At 44.6% G+C, this 18383-nt stretch overlaps 1 protein-coding gene across 1 annotated transcript in view; it reads right to left on the bottom strand.

Moving 5' to 3' along the window:
• The window catches only part of LOC311242055 (protein TANC2-like), a gene marked incomplete at its 3' end in the record, with an annotated part of 454715 nt that overhangs the window by 151668 nt on the left and 284664 nt on the right, over positions 1 to 18383 (bottom strand). The window contains exon 4 of the mRNA XM_084331008.1: positions 13940 to 14113. Coding sequence (XP_084187134.1) covers positions 13940 to 14113 — 174 coding nt within the window. The remainder of the gene's footprint in view (positions 1 to 13939; positions 14114 to 18383) is intronic.

The raw sequence follows: 18383 nt of genomic DNA, 5'->3' as shown, positions 1-18383 counted from the left end.
GATTCACATTTGCAATGATCCGTTTAGTCCGTTATTAAAATAACTGTGTGTGTCGCGATCGCAAGCGCCGTATCCGTATAACTATGACGTGCATTATTTAGGACAAAGTACATTTAGTATCAGCATTTTAGGTCTATTATTTTACATTTCAAAAGCCCCCTCTAGGAAAACGAAGCACAAAAACATAATTCAGAATGGTATAATGGGATCTACACTGTGATAATTATTTCAGGAAGGGAGCTGGCATTTATTTGCGAGGGTGTGGCCATGGTTCATCCAGCTAACTGAACTAAACCCTGCTCCGGAGCAGGTTCAAACCTTTCTATCTGTTGCCATAGCGACTTAGAAAATCCGACGTCGGGGAACAGAAATGTCTGGCTTAAGTCAAGCTATGCTGAAAATTATCTGGCTAACTCAGTTAGCCAGGTACGGGGAATAGCGATGCGTTGTTTTGCGTGTTTATAGCACAAGTGCTAGTTTGCAACACTAGTCCATTGAGGCTTTTCTAAAATAAATAATAAAATTAACAGTAAAATACAGAATTAAAATCACAAATCAGAACAAATAGTTATCAGAGCAAGAGTCCATGATCAAAACAACAAAACCAGTCCGCTATTATTATTATTATTATTATTATTACAGTATTATACTGTAAAGAGATTAATTAGCTGGTATTATACTGTAAAGTGATGAATTAGCTGGTATTATACTGTAAAGAGATAAATCAGCTGGTATTATACTGTAAAGAGATAAATCAGCTGGTATTATACTGTAAAGAGATAAATCAGCTGGTTATGAGGTTATGAGACGACACTTTGTATAAATCAGATAGTGGAGGACACTGACAAGAGCGAGAGAGAGAGAGAGAAGATTGAATATGAAATCTCATTTGAAGCCTCCCTCTCTGTTACAGCCTCCTCTGAGTCGGGTCACCCAGACAAAGCTGTCTCCTCCAGCGCGACACACCCGGTCAATAGCTGATCTCCTCCAGCGCGACACACGCGGTCAATAGGCTGATCTCCCCTCCGAACACACAGCGCTCGGACGACACAGTAGAACATGAATCATTCTGAGTGATGTGAAAATCACGGGGGCCCCACAGAAACAACAGAGACGCTTAATGATCAGGCTGATGTGAAATGCTGGTGCGCCCTAGTGGTCACTGCTGAGTCAAGGCCTATTTAAAAGTCTCTCATACAGACGCTGAGAGAGAGAGCAAGAGAGAGAGAGAGAGAGAAACACAGATAGAGAGAGAGAGAGAGAGAGATAGATAGATAGAGAGGAGGGATGGAGGGAGACAGAGTATACTGTAACAAGAGGTACAGACACAGTTTACTGTAACAAGAGGTACAGACACAGTCTGTCCATTGACAAGAGACAGATACACACACAACCCCACACAGGGAGGGAGTATGGCGTTCGTATTGCTGCAGGAAAGAAGCTGTTTTTAAAGCCTGTGGGTGACCTGAGTTGATAACGCCCCCCTGAGGGAAGAAAGTGAAACAAGGTGGTTTTGCAGGACGGGAGACGATCTGAGATGATCTTTGTTGATCGTTGATTCAGTTGAGGGTCGGGTCGGGAAATCTTAACCCTCCAGTCACCCTTGTCGCAATTCTTGTCAAATAGCCTTTCTTTCACGTGTGTTTGTGGATAGCGTTGGCTATATTTTATGTATATGCCAGGAAAGTAGCTCAGTATCACATCTTGGACTTGGACTATTTTATTATTTTAAATAATTTTTTTTTTACTATTAAGCGCATAGAATAAAAGTGTCACACCTTCCACCCTAGTCGCAGAAATGAACAGGTTGACTCTCATGTTAAACAAATATTTTGAATACACAGCCTGTACAGTATAAAATTAGAATGATTCATAAGTAACATGATAAAAGGATGGATGAGGCCTCCAAGAGGTAGTTTGTGCATTATTTTTATAGGGTTAGGGTTATGGGGTTAGGGTTAGTGTTAGTAACCCTAACCCTAACCCCCTAACCCTAATAAAATAATTGTTAAAATCCTGAAAATGAATAAATATTCGATATGTATGGTGAGGAAGTTAATAATGATATTCATGAAAACAAATTTGAACAATACATGAAAAGGATATCTTTTTACTGAGATCGCAGTTTTCGGAAAATGGCTAAAGGTGTGATTCTTTTAACACTTTCTATGCCACTCACGAGTTTTCTCGGAATTATTAATATTACGTTGAAAGCCACTCACGAGATTTCTCGGATTTTTTTATTTTTTTTATTTTTAGCGATCTGAAATCATATTGCATCACGCAAGCCTACCCTAGTCTACCCGAGAGCCGCCGGCGATCAGATGTGGAAAAAAGCGCCCCCTATCGTCTCCCAGATGACATAAGGGATTTTGGAATGGACTGAATTGGATTGAAAATGGATGGGGGAAAAAATCCTGTACTCCACATTTTCCAGTCCACTGATGCAGCCGGGGTTACCACAGTTCATTATGGATCCTCTGAGCGCCACGGATCATGAATTCTACTGTATCACGTTAGATCTATTACACTTATCGATTTTTTTGAATGGTGATCAGGAATTGGAATATACGAGTTGGATACCATCTGATGTCAGGTAAGGAATCTATGTTATCAGTGTTAGGATAATCAGACTCATTTTGATGAAGATATAAGCTGTTTTGTGAAATGTCCTCTATCGGTTTCACTGTAAAATCGACGAGGAAATGAAAGCAGCTATTATCAGCGCGCGCCTCGAATGTACGTGCGTGTACGTATAATATTGATCATCTAGCGTTTATTTGAAAACGATTCATAAATAGGCCGACAAATATCAACGTTCTGGAATATTCCAGTAAAAGACGATTATCACAGAATGGCCCAGAATGGGCTGTTTTTTTACCTCAAAACGGGTGCTTTTCAAAATGCTCTCAAACGGAAATGAAGCGATAAAAAACCAATCTGCCTTGACAGCACTGACTGGAAAATGATTCTTTGATAAGCGACGGGCAGATTAGATACATAGCCATAATTTAAAACATAGATCAGGCGATATTAACGTTAACATTGGCGCCGATGGTGGCATTCAAGCGCTAACTCTGGCGCCACCTGGTGGCACTGAAAGTGTTAAAGGTCGAGGGTTAAGAGGCCTGTGTTTTTCCTCCACGAGCAGGGCCGGACTGGGGAAATAATTCATACCGGGAGATATAGCGCGAAATATAGCCCCAATCAGGCCACCTTTTAAGCGGGGGGTCTGGGGGTCCCCCACCCGGAAATGTTTTGTTACAAAGACTTAATTTCCTGCATTCTGGTGAATTTTAGTGCATGTGAATCACAAACTAATGAGCCAACAATTGCTTAGTACAATGTACTGTTATGAACCTCAAATAAAACTGTTGTGGCACTAGCAATGCTACACTCTCCACCTTCAAAAAGAAAAAAGCAAGAGCACAACATATTTTTCTATTTACTATTATAATACAGTTAACCACTCTCTCCACCTATTCAAACAGAGCAAGAGCACAATACCATATTCACTTTACTGATGCACTACCCATCAACGGTTAAAATAGCCCTTTACACAAACATTAAATAACAGACCTTTCATTACAATACTATAATAACAGTAGCCACTGCCAGAATAGTGACACATGTATCGCATGTGGTGAGCACACGCATGCATGCACAACGAAGACAGAAGATTGCGTTGTCTCAATCATTTTAACTATAAAATTAGCTCAAAGTATGAACTGACTGAAATTTCCAACAAAAAGCATCAATTGTCAAATAATATTGATCACATTAACTAGACTAGATGTTTTTGAGGAAATTAGAAAGGGAACAACAACTTAACCCTTGTGTCTGATCAGATTCTTATTTTTTTTGATAACTTTGCAGTGATTATGTTTGTAGCCAATGTGGCAAAGGTGTGTAATCTTTGAATTATCTTGGAATTATTTTGACTTTCTCTTTCATACATTGTTTATTCAACTTCAGCCCCAATCATAACCACCACATATTGTTTTTTGTAATGTCAGATTTAACAGTTGTACAGTGTTTCCCCCCCCAACCCCTCCCTACCCAACCCCCACCACACAACCCCACCCAACCTCCTCCAATGTACAGATTTCACGTCAAATGTATATACTCCCTTTTCTGTACTCTTTTTGTATCACAAACAGTACTGTATTTGCAAATCTGGTATGTCATAAATGTATAGATGTAGCAGTACTGTCTATCTGTATGTCATGTATGTCATATATGTCCTGATGAATTGAAAATGGGGGACCCTGATGTAAACAAGACGAAATTCTTTCTCTGGTCTGCATCCCCTTAACAATTGTGTGTATTGAGCTGTACTGTATTGTACCCATTCTGCAATCTGTTAATAAAGTTTTCAATCAATCAATCAATCAACAACTCCTTTCAGAAAAGTGGGTGTGCCATCTGCCATTCCATTCGCCGCCTCCGCTGTCAATCAGTTGTATCGCCTGGTCCCGCCTCCACCAATCACAAGCGGCAGCACGGCTCCATTGTGTGTGTGAGAGAGAGAGTCAGATAGTTCTCCAACTCTGTCGCAGACAGTGAAATCCTGGTTGTTCCCCACCCACCTAGGTTATCTAACTATCGCGCCGTGCCGCCACCACAACTAGAAACAATGGCCTGGCAAAAAAATAAAAAATATAATAAAAAAAAAATATATATATATATTTTTTTATATACTTTTTTTTATCTGTGCAGGCCAGGCCACCGGGAAAACTCCCGGTGCTCCCGATGGCCAGTCCGGGCCTGTCCACGAGTGACCGTCGGTGTTTCCATACCGGAGGGTGATTATGAAGAAGTGACGATGAAGCGGTAAAGAGCTAAAGGTAACGTGGACACAATCCAGCCATGAAGTATAAAGAGTGTTGATAAAGAGTGTTGATAACGAGTGTTGATAACGAGCGTTGATAAAGAGCATTGATAACGAGAGCCAACAGTATCACATCTTTATAATCAGATCTAAAAAAAATCAACAGTCACACTGAGTGTAACCGAGGCCAGATGGAGGCTGTTTTTCGTACACATTCTCAGAGTGTTAGAGATTACTGTGGTGGGAAATGACTGGTGGTCAAAGATCCAGTGCTTTGAGACAGGACAGGGCGAGTGGGATGCAACCACCACCACAGCTCTCAGACAAGCAGCCCTTCTTGGCACTGTGGCCCTGTCAATTAGCGGAGCCTTTGGGTGATTAGCAGGGATTGAAAATTGCAGTGGTAGGCCTGGGAGAAGGCTGTGGCTGCCTTTATCCACTGTTTCTCCTGTTGTTGAGCAGCGATGACGCTTGCAACAGTGTTGGGAAACTGCACCCACTTATTGAAAGACAATACAATTCCATTGTCCAAGTAAATACATAGGGATTACAGAACATGACACTCACCATTGTTTTCTGTACGATAAGGTTGGTTTGTCCTCTCTTGCAGAGATGCATAATAAACATTGGAATTTGTTTATTTTCAAAGCTCTTGTTGGTGAGCAACCTCCTTACATTGCAATGATGCAAACCCTCAAGTGATTTGCTCATGCTTAACCCATTCAGTGCCAACCACGAGATTATTCGGGTTAACTCGCCATGCGTTGAGTGCCAAGACCCGAGAAAACCCGAGAAAACTCTGGTTTTAATCGTTATTTCTTTTATTAGCAATATCCATAGATTTTTCATCCATCCAGCCTGATGTTATCATTGGGAATGTTAATTGTCAAATTTTCATTAAATCAATCAATCTGCACGGTGATTGATTGAATGAAAATTGTATTAACAGATTGCAGAATGGGTAGAATACAGTACGGCTCAATACACACAATTGTTAAGGGGATGCAGACCAGAGAAAGACTTTCGTCTTGTTTACATCAGGGTCCCCCATTTTCAATTCATAATGAATTGTAAGTAAGGGTGCAACTTGCTCCGTGCAATCCATTCTTTGTGGATCTAGCCCTATGTAACAACCATCAAATGCACTCACAGCACACACATCTACACGCACACACTCACTTTAAACAAACAACTCACTGCAGCACCCACTTTACCCACTTTAGAACACCTAAACACACTTTATATTTATTGGCAAATAATTTGCACTACAACCAAGTTCAAGTTCTTTAATAGTTGTCATACAGAAGTACAGAATACTTTCATACAAAATGCTTCTTACTGTTACGCTCCAGAGACTGTGCTAGACAAGATAGTATCAAATAACATAATAACATAATAACATAATATAGCATGAATTTAGAAGAAGAAAATGAGGTCACAGTGTTCGGTATAGACATATGTACAATGTTCTGAGTTACCATATAATATACAATACACAATACTATGCAGTGTACTAATGTACAGTACTATCTAGTGCAAAGCAGAAATGGGATGAGGTACAATTTTAGGTACAATTTACAGTAAGGTGTACGAGTTGTAGTGCAATCCTTCATCCATAAATATAAAGTGTGGGGAGTGGGTGCTACAGTGTGTTTGTTTAAAGTGGGTGTGTGCTATAAAGTGTGTGGAGTGGGTGCTACAGTGTGTTTGTTTAAAGTGAGTGTGTGCGTGTGGATGTGTGTGCTATGTGCGTTTGGTGGTTGTTGTTGTGTAGTGTTCATTCATTGTTCGTTTAGCAGCCTGATGGCCTGGGGATAGAAGCTACTTCTGAGTCTTTCTGTGCTCGCCTTGAGACTCCGGTATCGCTTGCCTGACCGCAGCAGTTCAAAGAGGCAGTTGTTCGGGTGACTGGAGTCTTTAATGATTCTCTTAGCCTTGCCCTTGCAACGCTTGTAGTAAATGTTCTGGAGGGTGGGGAGCCCCCCTCCAATTGTGCGTTCGGCTGAACGTGTCACTCTTTGTAGTCTGCTTCGGTCTTTTGCAGTGCTATTCCCAAACCAGGAGGTGATGTTGCCGGTCAAGATGCTCTCTATTGTACATGAGTAGAAGTTCTTAAGGATCTTCTGGCTGACTTGGAACTTCCTTAGGCGCCTGAGGAAGTAGAGGCGTTGTCGTGCCTTCTTCACCACACTGTTAATGTGTGTGGTCCATGTCAAGTCCTCGGATATGTAGGCTCCGAGGTACTTGAAGCTGTTGACTCTCTCAACCGGTGCCCCGTCGATGCTGAGGGGGCTGTAGTCCTTGACCCCCGACCTCCTGAAGTCCACAATCATCTCCTTTGTTTTGCTGACGTTCAGGGAGAGGCTGTTTTCCTGGCACCATCCCGCCAGGACCTTGACCTCCTCCAGGTAGGCCCTCTCGTCGTTGGCAGAGATCAGGCCCACCACCACTGTGTCGTCAGCAAATTTGACGATTGTATTGCTACTCCGCTGAGCCACACAGTCGTGTGTGTACAGGGAGTAGAGGAGGGGACTCAGAACACAGCCCTGGGGGGCCCCTATGTTGAGGGTGATGGATGAGGAGGTGCAGTTGCCTGCTCTCACCACCTGGGGTCTGCCAGTCAGGAAGTCCAAGACCCACTGGCAGAGGTCATAGCCCAAGCCCAGGTCCCTGAGCTTGGCTATGAGTATGGAGGGGACTATGGTATTGAATGCCGAGCTGTAGTCGATGAATAGCATTCTCACATAGTTCCCCTGCCTCTTGTCCAGGTGTGATGCTGCTGTGTGCAGCACATGGGATATGGCGTCCTCCGTGGACCTGTTGGGGCGGTATGCAAATTGCAGGGGGTCCATGTTGATGGGGAGGGAGGAGCAGATGTAGCCCTTTACTAGCTTCTCAAAGCACTTCATGGCTATGGAGGTGAGAGCTACAGGGCGGTAGTCGTTGAGGCAAGCAGGCTTGGATTTTTTGGGTACAGGGATAATAGTGGACTTCTTCAGGCAGGTGGGGATGACAGCCTGTTCTAAGGACAGGTTAAATATGTCAGTGAATACTGGGGCCAGTTGGTCGGCACAGACTTTTAGGACGCGGCCGGGGATGCCGTCCGGACCTGCTGCCTTCCTGATATTCACTTTTTTAAAGGTCCGCCTCACCTCATGCTCTGTTACCCTGAACACTGCGCCTCCATCAGCAGCCGACCCCCCCCCCCCCATTGCCGAGGCTTGTGAGCTGGTGTTGTTATTACCAGCATCAAACCTCGCATAGAAGGTATTGAGGTCGTTTGCTAAGGAGATGTCACTGTTCAGTTTGAGGGAGGCGCCTTTGTAGTCTGTCATCGTTTTGAGCCCCTGCCACATAGCTCTAGAGTCAGCTTGTTCAAACTGGAGTTCAATTTTATCCCTGTAGCGCCGTTTGGCCTCTGACACTGTCCTCCTTACGTTGTGTCGCGCCACCTTGTGGTCATTCATGTTGCCTGCCACTAGGCCGTCATTGTATGCTTTGGTGCGCTCTCTCAGAGCTTCACGGACGGATTTGTCTACCCAGGGTTTTTGATTTGGGTAAACTTTCATTTTGGTAGTGGGGATTGTTTCTTTCACCCTAGTACAAACATAGTCCAGCACTGTCTCCGTGTAGACATTAATGTTATCTGTGTCGCGGAACACATTCCAGTCTGTGTAGTGAAACACTGACCGGATCGTCTCTTCTGACGTCAGATCCCATTTCTGCACCTCTCGCGAGACTACGGGAGTACTTTTAATTCTCTGTTTGTACTTTGGTGAAAGAAAAATTGACGCGTGATCTGATTTACCAAAGCCACTATCAGAATGAGCCTTGTAGCCACCTTTAAATTGCGTGTAACAGTGATCTAGGATGTTACCGCCTCTGGTGTTGCAAGTCACATGCTGATAGAAGTCAGGCAATACCTTTCTCAGATTGGCGCTATTGAAATCTCCCAGTACTAAAATGGCGGCGTTAACGTTAGCCACTTGTATTCTATTTACCTCGTCGTGTAGTCTGGAGAGCGCAACCTTGTTGCTGGCTTGCGGTGGAATATACACTCCGATCAGGACGATCGCCGTTAACTCCCTCGGGAGGAAGAAAGGACGACACTTGATGGTTATATATTCCAGTTCTGGGGAGCAGTGGTTGGATAATTCCTTCACGTTCGTTGGATCGCTCCAATTTTTGTTAAACATGAAGGCAATACCTCCTCCACGTTGTTTACCGGACTCTGATGACCGATCCTTGCGATGGATAAAGAAGTGATCCGCTGGTTGAATTGCGTGATCTGGAACCTCCGGTGTGAGCCATGTTTCGGTGAAGCAGAGGACATTGCAGTCCCTAACGTCTCTTTGATATTGAATCCTTGCTCGGATGTCATCCAGTTTATTGTCAATTGATTGTACATTGGCTAGCAGTATACTGGGCAGTGGTGTACGGTGGCGTCTGGATCTCAGCCTGTTACGGATCCCAGCCCTCTTTCCTCGTCGTCTTTTCCTGGGCTCTGGGAACAAAGGATCTGGTCCTAATCTCCGGAGAATTTCTTCAGGCCATTGATGTGGTTCGGAAAGCTGATCCAGCGAGTAATCCAGTTGGTAAGTTTCCCGTAATCCAATGTCTATGAGTGACTGACGGTCATATACATTAAATGCACCAACAGTTGGTACGCACAAAACTCTAAAAACTATAAATATTAACAAAAGTAAACACAGTCTCGACGGAGCGAACAGAGAGGCAGCCGGTCGGAGCGGCGCCATCATCACAACCCATACCTCATTACACCTTACTGTCAATTGTACCTAAATTGTACCTCATCCCATTTCTGCATTGTACTGTATAGTATATAGTATATTGTATTGTAACTCAGTTACTTTTCTACTCTGCATTGTACATTGTATATATGTATATATTGAACACTTTTGTCTACGTACTTGACTTCTATTTTATACTTACTATACTTGTTTTATCTAGCACAATCTCTGGAGCAAAACAGAAAGAAGCATTTCATATAAAAGTATTCTGTACTTCTGTATGACAACTAATAAAGAAACTTGAAACTCGAACTTGAACCCTTCCTCTTCACCCTCTATACCTCAGACTTCTGCCACAACTCAAGCGGGTGCCACCTGCAGAAGTTCTCTGATGACTCCTCCATCGTAAGCTACAACACCGATGACGATGAGGAGGAGTATAGAGCCCTGGTGGAGAGCTTTGTGGGGTGGAGCGACAGCAACCACCTCCAACTCAACACCAGTAAGACCAAGGAGCTGGTGGTGGACTTCTGGAGGGGCAAGAAGAGGCCCCCACCGATTCCCATCACCATCCGAGGGGAGGAGGTGGAGGTGGTGGAGTCATATAAGTTCCTTGGAGTACACCTGAACAATAAACTGGACTGGTCAGACAACACAGAGGCCCTCTACAGGAAGGGACAGAGCAGGCTGTTCTTCCTGAGGAGACTCAGGTCCTTCAATGTTTGCAATAGACTGCTGCAGTCATTCTACCAGTCTGTAGTGGCCAGCGTCCTCTTCTATGCTGTGGCATGCTATGCTATGAGGAAGGCTAGCTCCGTGGTGGGAGTCGAGCTGGTCAGACTAGAGGTGATGGCAGAGAGAGGGGGATGAGAAGGAAGCTGGCTGCTATCCTGGAGAATCCCTCCCACCCCCTCTACGACGAGCTAGTCAAGATGAGAAGCACGTTCAGTCACAGACTCATACCCCCCCGACACTCAACAAACCGCCTCGGCCAGTCCTTCATACCAGCGGCCATCAGGCTCTACAACAGTGGTCAGGGACTGTGGCCAGACATCCAACTACAACTACTAGGAACCTAAAAAGGACAATAACACTACCTTATGCATACTGCACCTTATGTGAATACTGTATATTTCAGTGAGTTAGTTAGTTAATTATATTGACTTGTTATATTGTTTACACTGCTTGTTTTTACTACCTGTACCCCCCCCCCTCCCCCATGCTGCTATGATGCCTGCATTTCCCCAAGGGGATCAATAAAGGAATATCTTATCTTATCTTATCTTATTAAGCTGTTGGTGATTTGCAGGGATTGCAAATTTCAGTGTGAACGCTGGAAGGGATGACGGCTGGCTTCATGCATCTTCCCCAGAATAAGTATTATAATAATAATAATAATAATAATAATAATAATAATAATAATAATAATAATAATAATAATAATAATAATAATAATAATAATAATAATAATAATACAACTTAATTTTTTATAGCACCTTTCATACAGAAACTGCAGTTCAAAGTGCTTCACAACAGAAAAAAGACAGGAAAATTAGCACATAAAGTGCAGACATAAAATCACAGTTTTTCACATTAGGATCTAACATCCCAACAGGCCACCTTGTTTATGGTTTGATTCAGTTTTTAAAATAGACAATAATAAAAAGAGTAAGATAGAATAGACAGAGTAAAATAATGCAATACGTAGTAGAATAGAATAGACATGAAATGAGCACATAAAGTGCAGACATATAAAAACAGTTATTTTCTTCTTCTTTTTTTACAGTGCAATAAAATAGTTCTGGATTACTGTTTACCAGTTTAAAGTCGTCTTTACCTTCTCTGTTTGGCATCCACAGTTTAAAACCTGACAGTCTTCCCTCCTGTTTGATACCCACTTTGAACTCCCGCTCAGGGCAAACCTCCCTCTCAGGGTGCAATTCCCTCTCTCAGGGCGCAGTTCCCTCTCTCAGGGCGCAGTTCTAGACCTGGGTCCTACACAGTTTTAAAGCCTGACAGTCAAGTAGCTGATTATAGCTTAGCAGCCACCGGTAGAACAGGCACCCACTCCAGTCCTGTGTTATGTGTTCATAATGTCTTATTAATGCAGGATTAACGTGGGATCCTTTCATTTGGTGAATACGTTTTCCTCTGGGGTCACGGCAAGGTTCAGAAAAGAGTCAAGGAGAGACCATCAGCAAACTAAGTCTGTGTGGACAGATATATATAAGGGCTAAACTACTGAACACAGGTAAATATGATAAGGTGAAGGAGATGAGTGTGGAGATTATTATTACAATTTCACTATTCTGTTGTTATGTAAACACAACGTCTCGTCAAGGGGGTAAATTAATCAAAATAAACAGGGGCTTTTGCTATTTTTAGCTATTGCTATGGCTGCGTGGGTTAATTGAAACACGAGGCCTGGACACGATATCCATCGATCAATTTTGCAAACCACAAAGGTAACGTCGATGCAATCTTGTGTTGTTTTCAACAAGGGCAAGTGGCACTTAACCCAACCTATCACGAGACGGCAAATGATGCATTCTGAATACAATGGAACATAATAGTCCGCTAACGGGGAGACGAGATCAGCGTGACTGCCGTCATGAACTAGAGGAAACCCAAGTGTCACAACAACATTCAGTTGAATACAATTTTATTCAACCCAACTAACCAGGTTCATGATGCTGTGTGTGTTGTACCATAGGTCTGAGCACAGACCACAGTGGTGATAATAAGGGCTTCCAACGTAAATTCTGAACACTGGCTTGAAAATCCTGCGTCCATCTGCTATTTGGAGGATGCTTTTCTGAGAGTACATCACAAGTATGATACAGTGCATGCAGACACTACTGTAGGTGGTGCCAATGGGTAATGTCATTCTCTACCTGTTGAACTACAAAGAACCATGAGGATGGTAACCTTGCTATTCTGTTGAAACTACACATAACCACACGGATAGTAACCTTTTTTACTATGTTTTTATTTCATACTTATCTTGTCATGCACAGTCTCTGGAGCGCAACAGTAAGAAGCATTTTGTACAAAAGTATTCTGTACTTCTGTATGACAACTATTAAAGAAACTTGAAACTTGAAACTTGAAACTTGGTATTCTGCTCAACTACACAGAACCACACGGATGGTAACCTTGGTATTCTGCTCAACTACACAGAACCACACAGATGGTAACCTTGGTATTCTGCTGAACTAGACAGTACCACAAGGATAGTATTGATTGAAAAATGAAGGCATTTTCTTTTAAAATTGTGTTACCACTTGTTTCAGGCAGCCATGTACTATACAAGGATTCCTTGCGAGGTCTCTATAGACCTCTCGCGTGGTCACGTCATTATAACAAGCCCTTATAATGTTATAATGCCCAAGCATCCCCCCCCCCCCCCCCGCCCATGGCAGAAATGAACGACCTTTTCATTTCCCGTTTGCAAGTAATTGTGGGTTTGTGTCTCCATTAACTATGTTCAGCCTGGCTGGAGCTAGCCATAGTTTAGCATAATATGGTATGGTTGGGTATGGTTGGATTTGTGTCTCCATTAACTATGTTCAGCCTGGCTGGGGCTAGCCATGGTCTAGTATGGTACAGTATGGTATGGTTGGGTTTGTGTCTCCATTAGCTATGTTTAGCCTGGCTAGAGCTAGCCATGGTCTAACATGGTATGGTATGGTTGGGTTTGTGTCTCCATTGTGTTTCTTGTAAACTCTCCGTTTGCTAGGCAACGTTTCAAAATCCACACCAACAACTGTGGCACACAAGCTAAACCATGACGACATAACAGTCCCAGCCAGCTTTGACTCAGGTCTGGCCAGGTTGTCTGTCTCAGCCAGGGTCCAGCCAGGTCTGTCCACGTTCTAAAGACAATGGAGGCGCTCACTGTGCACCAGACAGGCCACAGCACAGCTAAACGCTGGCTACTAGTGGCTAGTGGAGACAAGGCCACAGTACGGCTAAACCCTGGCTAGTGGAGACAAGGCCACAGCACGGCTGAACCCTGGCTAGTGGAGACAAGGCCACAGTACGGCTAAACCCTGGCTAGTGGAGACAAGGCCACAGTACGGCTAAACCCTGGCTAGTGGAGACAAGGCCACAGTACGGCTAAACCCTGGCTAGTGGAGACAAGGCCACAGTACGGCTAAACCCTGGCTAGTGGAGACAAGGCCACAGTACGGCTAAACCCTGGCTAGTGGAGACAAGGCCACAGTACGGCTAAACCCTGGCTAGTGGAGACAAGGCCACAGTACGGCTAAACCCTGGCTAGTGGAGACAAGGCCACAGCACGGCTAAACCCTGGCTAGTGGAGACAAGGCATATGTGTAGGCTGCCGTCCATCTACCTGTGAGCTTCTTGACGGGCTGCAGTCTGACGGCCTGGTGGGTGAGCAGGGGAGAGGAGGGCAACGAGCGTGACACACCCTCCATGATGCGGATGTGCTGCATCCCCTCCGTCACGGAGAGTGGGGGCACGGCAAAGTCTCCCTCGAAGGCACAGTCGCTGTCTATGCTGCCACCTGCAGGACGGGAGGAGAGGAGCATGTGTTAAAAGAATAACCACTACGCCAACTACTACTACAGTAGATCTACTCCATAGTGCACACAAAGTAGATTTCAGTTAAGACAGCTTGTACAGACATGGGACCCCACTGACTTCTGCATTTATTTAAAATGATTTTGTCCTTAGCTCTATTTATAATATATATTTTTTAAATGTTCTTATGTACCCTGGCCTAGATATTATTGTTACCTTGTGTGTATATATGTGTTTTATATTACATGCATACCAATTATTCACCTGTTCTATTCTCCATCCATCGATCATCCACAGAGCTCTATCATCATGACCTGAAACACTCAGAGCTGAAACACCCAGAGCTCTATATCATGATGAGCTGAAACACCCAGAGCTCTATATCATGATGAGCTGAAACACCCAGAACTCTATATCATGATGAGCTGAAACACCCAGAGCTCTATATCATGATGAGCTGAAACACCCAGAGCTCTATATCATGATGAGCTGAAACACCCAGAGTGTTGTCTTTCTATCCTTTCCTCTGATCCTCTTCCCCAACAACTATCCAATATGTAACACACATGTGTGCCTTTAGAGAACCTACATACTTGTATACACAGAGATAACACACACAGGGCGGCTGAGTGGCGCAGTGGGCAAGGCGCTCGCCACTAACGCAGGAGATGCTGGTATCGAGCCCAGCTCTCGCCGTTGCTACCGGCTTGGCCGGCCGTCATACTAACACAATTGGCAGTGTTAGAGGGTGGGAAAGCCGGTGGGTGGGGATTGGACGTTGTGGACGCGTGTAGACTTTTACCAACGGAGTTGCAGTTCCACGTTCGGGTTCCGCGATCTGATTGGCCACTGACGTTTCTCTCTACGCCCAATCGCGTTACGCCTATTTCTGCCTCTAACAGCCTGATAGCTAGCTAAAGCCTGGTTCTATCACTGGTTAAGCTTGGCGACTCTTTCGAAGTTGGTTAAGGTTAGAGTTTGGAATCAGGGCTGGTGGTCTATCGCCCTGCTCTAAACCAAACTCTAACCTTAACCAACTTCGAAAGAGTCGCCAAGCTTAACCAGTGATAGAACTAGGCGTCACGCGATTGGCGCTGAGAGAAATGTCAGTGGCCAATCAGATCGCGGTAAACTGCAACTCTGTTGGTAAAAGACTACAAGCGTTGTGGACAGCGACTCCTACAGGTCGGTTGGGTGACGCCGGTACGGCGGAAACAGGAAGTATCAGGGGCAGCGTGAGCCTCCCACACGTTACTCCTCGCCACTGAGAGTTCGAGCTGTTGCGGTGAAAAGATGCGACAGGCTGCCTCCTCGTGTACCGGAGGGGACACGCGTGATGCAAGGCTTCTATCCTCACTACAGCCGACCAGTGGGAGGCATAGTCTAGCAACGTTCAAGACAGGGGAGAGGAGAATTGGAAATACAAAATTGGGATGGGAGAAAAATAGAAAATAAGGAGAAAAAGTGGATAACACAAATGATATACACATCATTTCAAACTTCATCGAACCTCATCATGTTGGAACTCTCCAGAGCCGCGACCTTGTGCTTGTACTTCAGCCTACAGCCCTTACGTAGGCTTACGTAGACACAACCCCTATAGGGAGGTGTAGTGGTTACGTCAACAAATAAAGCATGAACATTAGCATGGTATACGTTTCTGTGTGTATTCATCCACAATCTATAGCTCAACATGAAACAATTTGCAATTAATCGTTAAATAATTATGTATAATTTTATTTCAACCAGAAATGCTTAAACAATAATGTTAGTGATAGAAGGGAAACATTTTTGTGCAAAAATGGAAAGCTTGCCAAAGTTCATGAGGCAGAATTATTACAATAGCCGATAATACATTTTCGCAATGATAAATCCCTATACGAGTGGACCGCGCGGGAAACTAAAGTGACGTCAGACTACACCACCCTATAGGTCACCAGCTCTATTTTAAAGGGTCATTTCAAAAAAAATTCTCTGAATCCTATCGTTCTGTTGTGAGGAGGACGTGTGATAATCAGACTTAAAACTCACTGATGTGTTCTGTGTCTCGAGAGCTCAGCCACTGGACTCCACTGGAGAATGTCATAATCACATGTCGTCCTCACAACAGATGAATCCATCCAGATGAATCCATATCGGAGTACCATGGACCTCCGTTCTTTTGACTTGAGCCTATGGTGGCCTATATTGGGCTGGATGCCGCTGTGAGTGACCTGCTATAGTAGTATTGACAGAGCCCTGCTCAGCCTGACATGGGAACTGACACACGTCCTGCAGCCCTTCACCAATACACAACAATACGAACTGTTACTGTACATGTAAAAAAAAATTGTTGATCTTTTCAAAAGGGAATGAACCAGTCTGTAGTGTAATGAATTGAAGCTGCACTGAGGACGCTGTGTTTGATAGCTATGACCTGCCGTTACGCTGATAGCCAATAGCAGTGTCAGTGTTACGGTATCTGCTGGTATTGACCTGACACAGTGACTGCAGGCGACACATGCTGTTCACATCGACTGTACCAGAGTATGTTGCCCTCTCTACATCCTCTGTCAGCATAATAGACCACAGGCTAGCACGGACCGGTACAGGCTAGCACGGACCGGTACAGGTTAGCACGGACCGGTACAGGTTAGCACGGACCGGTACAGGTTAGCACGGACCGGTACAGGTTAGCACGGACCGGTACAGGTTAGCACGGACCGGTACAGGTTAGCACGGACCGGTACAGGCCAGCACGGACCAGTACAGGTTAGCACGGACCGGTACAGGTTAGCACGGACCGGTACAGGTTAGTACGGACCAATACAGGCCAGCACGGACCAGTACAGGCCAGCACGGACCAGTACAGGCTAGCACGGACCGGTACAGGTTAGCATGGACCTGTACAGGCTAACATGGACCGGAACAGGCCAGCACGGACCAGTACAGGCCAGCACGGACCAGTACAGGCTAGCACGGACTGCTACAGGCCAGCACGGACCAGTACAGGCTAACATGGACCAATACAGTCTAGCACAGACCAGTACGGGCTAACACAGTCAAAGAATTCCCTCCACCAGGAATCAGACCAAACCACCAGTGTGTGGTAAGAAAAGAGGACAGTCACAGCCCTGAGAAATAATTAAATAAAGAAAAAAGGTCTCTCTCTCTCTCCCTCTCCATCTCCCCCTCTCCCCCCCCTCCCCTCCCTCCCTAAAACCTACACAAATTCAGTTAGTCAATCTCTGGAATTTGTTTTGTTCACAAATATATTCCCACAGTGAGGAAAAGCTCCCACCAGCTCACCACCTCTAGACACATGAAAGACACAAAAACAACATCCGTGTCCCTCGTCCGGAGACTCTCAGACGAGAGAGAGGCTGTTTGTTCCCCCTGCAGAATGAGCTGATCACCCGGCGCGTCTCTCGACAACAGACCAGAGACCAGCAGCCATGAACAGACAGCACCAGAGACCAGCAGCCATGAACAGACAGCACCAGAGACCAGCAGCCATGAACAGACAGCACCAGAGACCAGCAGCCATGAACAGACAGTGGGCAGAGGCATGTCCCTCTGGAGGCCCGGCTGGCTGCTGTGAGAGGCACACATGAACCAGCTTTAACCCTTTCACTGCCACACTACAGACGGTTAACCCTTTAATTACCACACTACAGAAGGTTAACCATTTCACTACCAGACTACAGAAGGTTAAGCCTTTAATTGCCACACTACAGAAGGTTAACCCTTTCACTACCACACTACAGGTTAACCTTTCACTACCACACTACAGACGGTTAACCCTTTCACTACCACACTACAGACGGTTAATCCTTTAATTACCACACTACCAAAGGTTAACCATTTCACTACCACACTACCGAAGGTCAACCTTTCACTACCACACTACCGAAGGTTAACCCTTTCAATACCACACTACCGAAGGTTAACCTTTCACTACCACACTACAGAAGGTTAACCATTTCACTACCACACTACAGACGGTTAACCTTTCACTACCACACTACAGAAGGTTAACCCTTTAATTGCCACACTACATAATGTTAACCCTTTCACTACCACACTACAGAAGGTTAACCTTTCACTACCACACTACAGAAGGTTAACCCTTTCACTACTACACTACCGAAGGTTAACCTTTCACTACCACACTACAGAAGGTTAACCTTTCCCTACCACACTACAGAAGGTTAACCCTTTAATTACCACACTACAGAAGGTCAACCCTTTCACTACCACACTACAGAAGGTTA

This window comes from Notolepis coatsorum (assembly GCF_963971535.1).
Source record: "Notolepis coatsorum genome assembly, chromosome: 15".
NCBI classification, from domain to species: domain Eukaryota; kingdom Metazoa; phylum Chordata; class Actinopteri; order Aulopiformes; family Paralepididae; genus Notolepis; species Notolepis coatsorum.
This window is presented reverse-complemented; position numbering and strand designations above follow the sequence as displayed.